Source organism: Hydra vulgaris, chromosome 09 (genome assembly GCF_038396675.1).
Source record: "Hydra vulgaris chromosome 09, alternate assembly HydraT2T_AEP".
Taxonomy (NCBI): domain Eukaryota; kingdom Metazoa; phylum Cnidaria; class Hydrozoa; order Anthoathecata; family Hydridae; genus Hydra; species Hydra vulgaris.
Window position 1 is genome coordinate 50,977,501 of NC_088928.1, and position 7,500 is coordinate 50,985,000.

Consider the following 7,500-nt stretch of genomic DNA (forward strand, 5'->3'; position numbering starts at 1 on the left):
GGTATCACATACATCTAAGTAATTTGTGGTTGTTTTATTATAGTGTGTTACCATCATAGATCATCCAGGTCATATTTTAATAATCTGTAAAATTGTTTCGGTAAAGTCTCCAGAAAAAATCCGGAATATACTTTCCCTTATTTTCCTCCTAATTTTGCTTTTAGCTGAGTTTCTTTTAAGTTTTTTTTCAAAGTTTACCTAATTTTACATGAGCAATGAGTGAGAAAGCTTAAAAAAAAAATATCTTACAAAAGAATATACTTAAACTTGTATGTATGTAAAACATTTTGGTTATCCGGGAACACTAAAAGTTAAGAAAATATCCGGAATTACAGAAATATCCAGAAAAAGTTAATCGTGTACCATCTACATTTAACAGAATAATTGCCCTAAAAGGTTACAAGTTAGTGAAGTTTATGAATTGATGAATTTACGATGGAAAAATCACAGATGTCCAAAATGAGCGTCTTTTTCTCAAATGAACACTGTACAAATTTTTTTTGTATTTAGCAAAAAAAACTGCATTTATCTATTGTGTTAGGACTAAAATGTCATAAAAAAATACTTTTGATTAAATGTGTGGTCTACATATATTATGTAGCCACAATACTGAGATGCAGGCTTTCACTTTCAATCTTGAAGGTAAAAAATTTTAAACAAATTTAAACATATCTTTTATTAGATTTTACCTTTTTTAATTTTGTTAATAATAATGAAGCAGTTTTAAACAAGTATATTTTTTGCTTGTTGTTAGATATAACCTTAATATCATCCACACTATTATTTAAATATTTAAGAATTTTTCTAAAGTTTTAAAGTTTCAACTTAACCATCATTGTTTTGTCAGTTTTTAATTATGTATCAAGTTGTAAAAGTTTTACATTTTTTTAATTTTAACCAACAAATCAAAATAGGTCTAATCAAAAGAGTTTAATAAGTAAAAAAATTATAAAAGAAGATTAGGTCTTGCTTATTTCATATAATGTAAACTTGGTTACATTAGGTTGGTTACTTTAGGTTGGCTATTTTATTGTTATACCTTTAGACCATTTATAATTATGTAAACATGATTGTTTTTTTTATTACCATTTGTTATTTTTTTAAATAACCAGGGACTAAAACCCCAACCTGATATCGGGGCTTTAGAACCCAGGGATTCTGGAACCCTGTCGATAAGGAGTTCTGGACAATGGGTTCTAGAATCCTTATTGCAAAAGGGATTTTAAAAACTGAGAACTCTTTAAACTGGAGTTCTGAAAAAAGGTTCTGCAACTTTTCATGTAAAAAAGGGTTTGGAACTCCTCAGGAGTTCTAGAACATCACTTCTGGGGTTGTGAACCTAAATTAAAACAAGGGATTCCAGAACCCTTTTTTTTTACCCAAAGTGGATTAAATAAGTAATGCTTATATTAAAGAACCTTACTCTAATAACATTTTTAAGTAACTTAGAAAAATTTAAAATATAGAGAAATAGTAAATGGTAACAAGTAACAATTCAAAGTACAGCTAAAACTTAGTTATTAATGTAATTTGTTAATTAAGAAATATGTGAGAGAAAAAACAATTCCAAAACTTAAATAGTACACAACATAATTAGCAAAGTTAAAGTTTATAATTATATGACAGCATTGACAATTAAACAATTTGGTAGTACATAAAGAAAAAAAGTGATTTTTTATTTTAAAATAGTTGAAAAAACATGCTTTTCATCGAGTCTAATTTTGAGTAGACTTGCTACGAATCCTAAAGAACTGAATAAACATTCAACTGATACTTGAGTTGACAGTTGAGTACACCTAGAGTAATTTGTGTCATTTCATAACAAAGTGAATGAACTAATTCCTGACCCTCTTACCATGATAACACATATTTAATTCAATAGACTGATCATTTTTGTAGTCAGGAGAGGAGCACTTGTTTTTTAATATTATGTATTATCATTAGTTTCTTTATTAATAAATTTTTTCCTTTTGCAATTCTTCGGCAAACTTTTATTCTCTGTGGCTTTTACTAGCTGTTTATTTCTGTATGTTGATTTGCATCAGTATTGTCTTTTGTTTCAATTTTCAAAATTTGAAGATTATTATTTTTTAACTCAGTTTCCACTTTCAACTTTTGAAACAACCTGTTTTAAAACAACTAGTTAAAAAATTTATAAAATAAATAAATTAAATAATTAAAAATAAATAAAATAATAACAAATTATTAAATTAAATTAATTTAACTGATCATTTTAATAATTAAAATTTTCCTCTTGAATTTCAAATTAAGAATTTTTTTTTTGTTAAATTGAATATTAGACGCATATGTTAATTAAGAATTGCAATCCCAGAGGTCATTTTCAATCCCAGGATTAAAAAACATAAATTCAGGGATCCCAGGATTGATCCCGGGATTGAAAAATAGTATAACATCTACATAGTATTAAACAGAATAAAAACAGTATATTTTAAACCAAAAATATATTTATTAAATGAAGGCAGTTTACATTGTTACATGCATGAGAGAAAAAACATGTTAATTTAACATTTTAATGTTAAGAAATTATGTTAGAAATAAGGAAATATATTATGTTTTATGTGCTTTGAAATGTGACTCAAAGAAGCACAATGCGTTCAAAGTTTCATTGTCCGATGATTACGAATTTTGGTATTGAACAACCCAGCAGTCAACCTTGACACTTGTTGGTTTCAAGGTCATTAGAAATAAGCTCTTTTTAAATAACTGCCACATGTACCACCCTTTTTAAGTAGTGTCATTTCATTTTAAACTTTTGATAGCAATGTCTCATGTCTATCTGGTTGCATTGGTGAATGTCTTTCTTTAATAACACTACCAAGTTCCTCTTTAATACAAAAGTACTTCAACCATTGCTTTAATAAATACTTAAGTTGTAATAATCTCTGATAATATTGTCACTTCATCATGTGACTGAGCAATAGAACTATCTTAGACTAAGTATAATATCAATTAATGATTTTTATATACAGTTTTTTACTTTGTAAAATAGTTTAAGCATTAACAGAAGGCATTATTAAAGACAGTTGTTTTTTAAACTGAGCCTCAATATATTTTGTAAGATGTCGCTCTTGATAGGTGATAACAAATAGTAGTATCAATTTGCATATTTTTTTAATTACTGGCCCATAATGAAATTAATTTAGTTCAATTTCAGGTCTTACATTTTTTTAATTGTAGCCCAGTAAATCTTCCTCAAATTCCTCATTCTCGGATAAATCACTGTCAGAAAATTCATTTTCAAAATCTGGCTGATTTGCATTGAATTCTTTCTTTTTATTAAGAACATCATTTTGTCAAATAAAAAAGAAAATTTCTCTCCTACCCCAAATACAATTTTCTTACGTGCTTAAATTTGATGAACTGCACCAAATCTAATTTTTTTTTGCTGTACTCTAGTACATGATTACGAAGTGTGTTTATGAAAATAGTAGATTTCTGAATACCATGCAGTTAGAGTGACACGTAAATCTGTTAAAGAACAAATCGCATTAAATGAAAGCCCATCAAATGCCGTTAGGCGAGCAAGTGTATCATGAAGTGTTTTATCTTTTTATCTTTCATAAATTCGGAAAAGTATTCTGTTAGTAGTTTAGATTTCTTTTTTGGTGGTTAATCTGATTTACTTTCTTCTGTAATATTAGGTTGGGTCAGACTTTCAACCTTTACATAATGTGAAGTCGGTGTGATATGAAGTTCTTTTGTTGAACCACCTCTGCAATTTTTTTTTGGCAATATCCAAACAGCTGAGTACTTTTAATTGTAAAATACACATATGCCATGGTTCTTTAATTTTTTTTACTTTAAGAGTCTAACTTATAAGAAACGCATTTTTTTTTTCAGTTTGAATAAAGTTTATTCTACAAAATTACAAAACAGAACAGAATAACTAACCAACATGGCATATTGCAAAAGTTTTCACTTTTTTTTCTTCTCTAAATCAAACCTTTTTGATAACTTTTTTTATTGTACAACTGAAAATCCAACATTTTATGCAACTTTATACTATTTTTAAATTATTTTATTGAGGCACATAAACTGTTGTTATTTATATATTATAGATAATATATATATATATATCATAAATTTATGTTATTTAGATATTAGACAATCCCAGGATTTCAGGATTGCAATCGCTAGTGGTAATAATAAACCCATAATTTGATACACTTTCTTTCAAAAATATTAACAATAAAATCAAACCAATTTTTAATTTCAAAAAAGGTTTTTTTTTTTAATTTAAAGCATTACTACCTTTCTGATAAGTTTCCAAGCGAAGAAGACAAAATACCATATCTTTGGTTTTCTGATAACATAGTTGCATTTGATGCAAACTTGTTCAATGGTATCATTGCATTCAACACATACTTTGATGGTTCACTTGGAGGCTGAGTAAATTTTGAAAATAAAAACAAAGTTAAAATTTTTTGACGCCACTAAAGGTTTGTAATTATTAAATGTGTTACGATTACAATAACAATGTGAAAATTTTTTTAGCATTTATAAAAATAAAAAAGTTTAAAAAAAACAAAAAAATTTAGCGCATATTGTCTTAAATTTTTATTTGAAGGGTACCATATGCCAGTGCTTTGCCCATTATTTAAAACAAGATCAATGATGAGTAGAACTATTTATTCTATTTATTAATACTACTTAAAACAACTTGGGATTAAATAAAATGTCTTTTTTTATTTCTGTTGGAACAAAAATTAAGATGCATAAGATCTTTAGTACTTTAAAAGTTGAGTGTTTAATTGTGAAATCATCAAAGTTAAAATGATGGCGATGATGATAATGATGATTACGATGACAATGATGATGATGAACAATATATGATAAGTCAAGTAAAATTTACTGTAATGGAGAATTGAGAAATTTTGACATCACTAATGTAATAAAGAAATATATATTAGCATCAAATAAATATTAACAAACTGTAAAAAACCTCTTTGTTTGTACGTCTATACAATCTTGGGACATTCTTTACACTATCTAACTGCAAATTTATCTGATGTGTTAATAAAGAAACAAGCTGATTGCTCAATGATGTAAGCTGTGTAGATAAAAACTCACAACTCTCATTGATAGCATCTAAAACAAAGATTGCAAGAGAAAGAATGAAAAGCAAATATAAATTATTACATTACGAATAAAAGTAAAAAATTTGTAAAGAACAAAGCTAAAACTTTTAAGATTCAAAAGATAAAATAATAAACTTGATTAAAAATAAATGTACCTTGATAAATAGTAGCATCTAAAGGTCCATCTTCAAGTATTTTTTTCAAAATAACTTCTGTGAAATATTCCTTAATCTTTTATATATATAAAAAAAGATTTTAATGCAATCTAATAAAAAACATATTAATGTCTACAGTATTAACACAGAAATAAAAAAACACAAGTACTACTTTAAACATTTAAATTAAAGTTGTTTTTAAATGGTTAGACTTGAAATAATTTTTGGATCTATATCTTCCTAATTACAGAGTTGATAATATCTTTACCTCCCCCATTTATTCCAAATATCTTTATCTCCCCATTTATTCTGTATCATGTTATCATGTATCATATATAAAAAAGTGTTTTATAACATATATTAATTTTCAAAAATTGTATAAAAAATAATACAAGGTTACACCTCTGATGGCAAATTACAAGGTAACACATCTGACGGCAAAATAAAAAGTAATTCCTTTAATGGCAAAGTAAAACAGGGTGGTCAGATAATAGCTAATTCAAAATTTCAGGATATTTCCAGATCTTTTCAACGAAAATTTTGGATTTTTTAAAAATATATTGATCTTTTTATTAATTAAGAAGAAAAAAAAAAATGAAAAAAAAAATGAAAATTAAAAATAACTAAACAATTAGTAGATGTTGATAATACTGACAATATCATTAAACTAAACTTTTTTTGCATTGAAAATAATTTTTTTGTAATACTTCTATAATTGACCCCTGCCCTCAATCTCATATACGGCATTTGCAGACCCCTCTCCTGCATCAGAGCTTACGTACTTTTTTAAATTCAGTATAAATCTATGCAAAATTAATAACAACTCGGTAGAAGATAAAAGCATCATAACAAAATATTGAGCTATTGCAGAAAAAAAATTTCTAGGACTTACAGGAATTATTGTTAAAAATAGTGTTTTTTTGGGACTTTTCCAGGTTTTCAAGGACCATTGGCCACCCTGTACAAGGTATTACCTTGTACAGGGTGGCCCTGTGCAAGGTAATACCTTGCACACCCTACCACCCTGTACAAGGTATCTGATGGCAAAATAGAAGGTAACACCTCTGATGGCAAAATACCAAACAAAAATAATTATTTAAAGTAATTATTTGCCCTTTTAAGTTTTAATTTTTTGTCATATGTTGCGAAAAATTGTCTATAATCTTTACATCAATAAAAAATTTACCTTGAGAATGATGCAGTTAACATCACCAAGTAAAGTACACAGATTTTCAAGTGAGCTGTTCTTTTGTATATAAAAAAAACAACAATATACATCAATATACAAAAATAAATTATGCACCTGTTACAATAGTTACAAGGTTCCCACTACATAAAAAAAATTAAAAATCCAGTACTTTCCAAGATTTTCTAGGACATTTGTTTCATCATTTCCAAAACTATTTTAGAACTTAGAAAAAGAAAACCTTATAAATTATATAATTCCATTAAATTATAAATTCCACGACTTTACAGAAATTAATTTTTTTAATGATAGTCAAAAAAAAACAAAAAATGTCAAAATGTAAGCTGCCTAATTAGATTAACATAAATTAAAAAAATTGATGGTCAGAAAACTTGTCATTTACAAAACTTTACCCTACCTGAACAAAAAAGTGTTTTTTTACCTGGGAACTTTACCCTACCTGGGAACTTAAAATGTTCCATATTACACGCTCCTCTAATAGAAATAATTACAGTGATTAAAATAAAAACAAATTTAACTAAATTATTTAAACTCATAACAACTAATTTATGTTGAAAAAAAATTATGCTTTAAAATTTAAACAGTGAATTGATTGCAATTCCTTAATCTCCTTTTGTTTAGTTTGACAGAGTTTCATATCTTTTTGTTGTAAGATTCTTTCAAAAAAAATTTTGTTAGGTTATTTTCTGCATTTATGGGTAGTTTATCTGACTCTTCAATTAAATTTTTAAATTTATAAAAATCTTTTTTTCCTTGTGATTACTCTTTATATTGACTGCTTTAAAAAAGATGTATTGATAGTGTCAGGGGATTTTGATAGCATCAGGGGATTCTTTAAAGAAAGATCTTCAAAAAGACGTAACGTAATAAGTGACTTTTCTTATTTTCATATTCTACAAGAAGTTTCTTGTTAATAATTAATGAATAGCTTATTAATTGGCAATGTGAAAGCACAAAAGCTATATTAAAATCATTACAAACATAAAAAATAAGCATTAAGAGATAAACTTTATTTATTCCAATCAGAGAAGAACTTCAT

At 26.5% G+C, this 7,500-nt stretch overlaps 1 protein-coding gene across 1 annotated transcript in view; it reads right to left on the reverse strand.

The window, feature by feature from the left end:
- Positions 1 to 7,500, reverse strand: part of LOC100211344 (conserved oligomeric Golgi complex subunit 2) — a 39,215-nt gene that overhangs the window by 3,585 nt on the left and 28,130 nt on the right. The window contains exons 11-14 of the mRNA XM_065806002.1: positions 6,441 to 6,500; positions 5,255 to 5,330; positions 4,964 to 5,109; positions 4,273 to 4,406 (exon numbers count right to left, since the gene is read on the reverse strand). Of these exons, the coding sequence (XP_065662074.1) occupies positions 4,273 to 4,406; positions 4,964 to 5,109; positions 5,255 to 5,330; positions 6,441 to 6,500 (416 nt within the window). The remainder of the gene's footprint in view (positions 1 to 4,272; positions 4,407 to 4,963; positions 5,110 to 5,254; positions 5,331 to 6,440; positions 6,501 to 7,500) is intronic.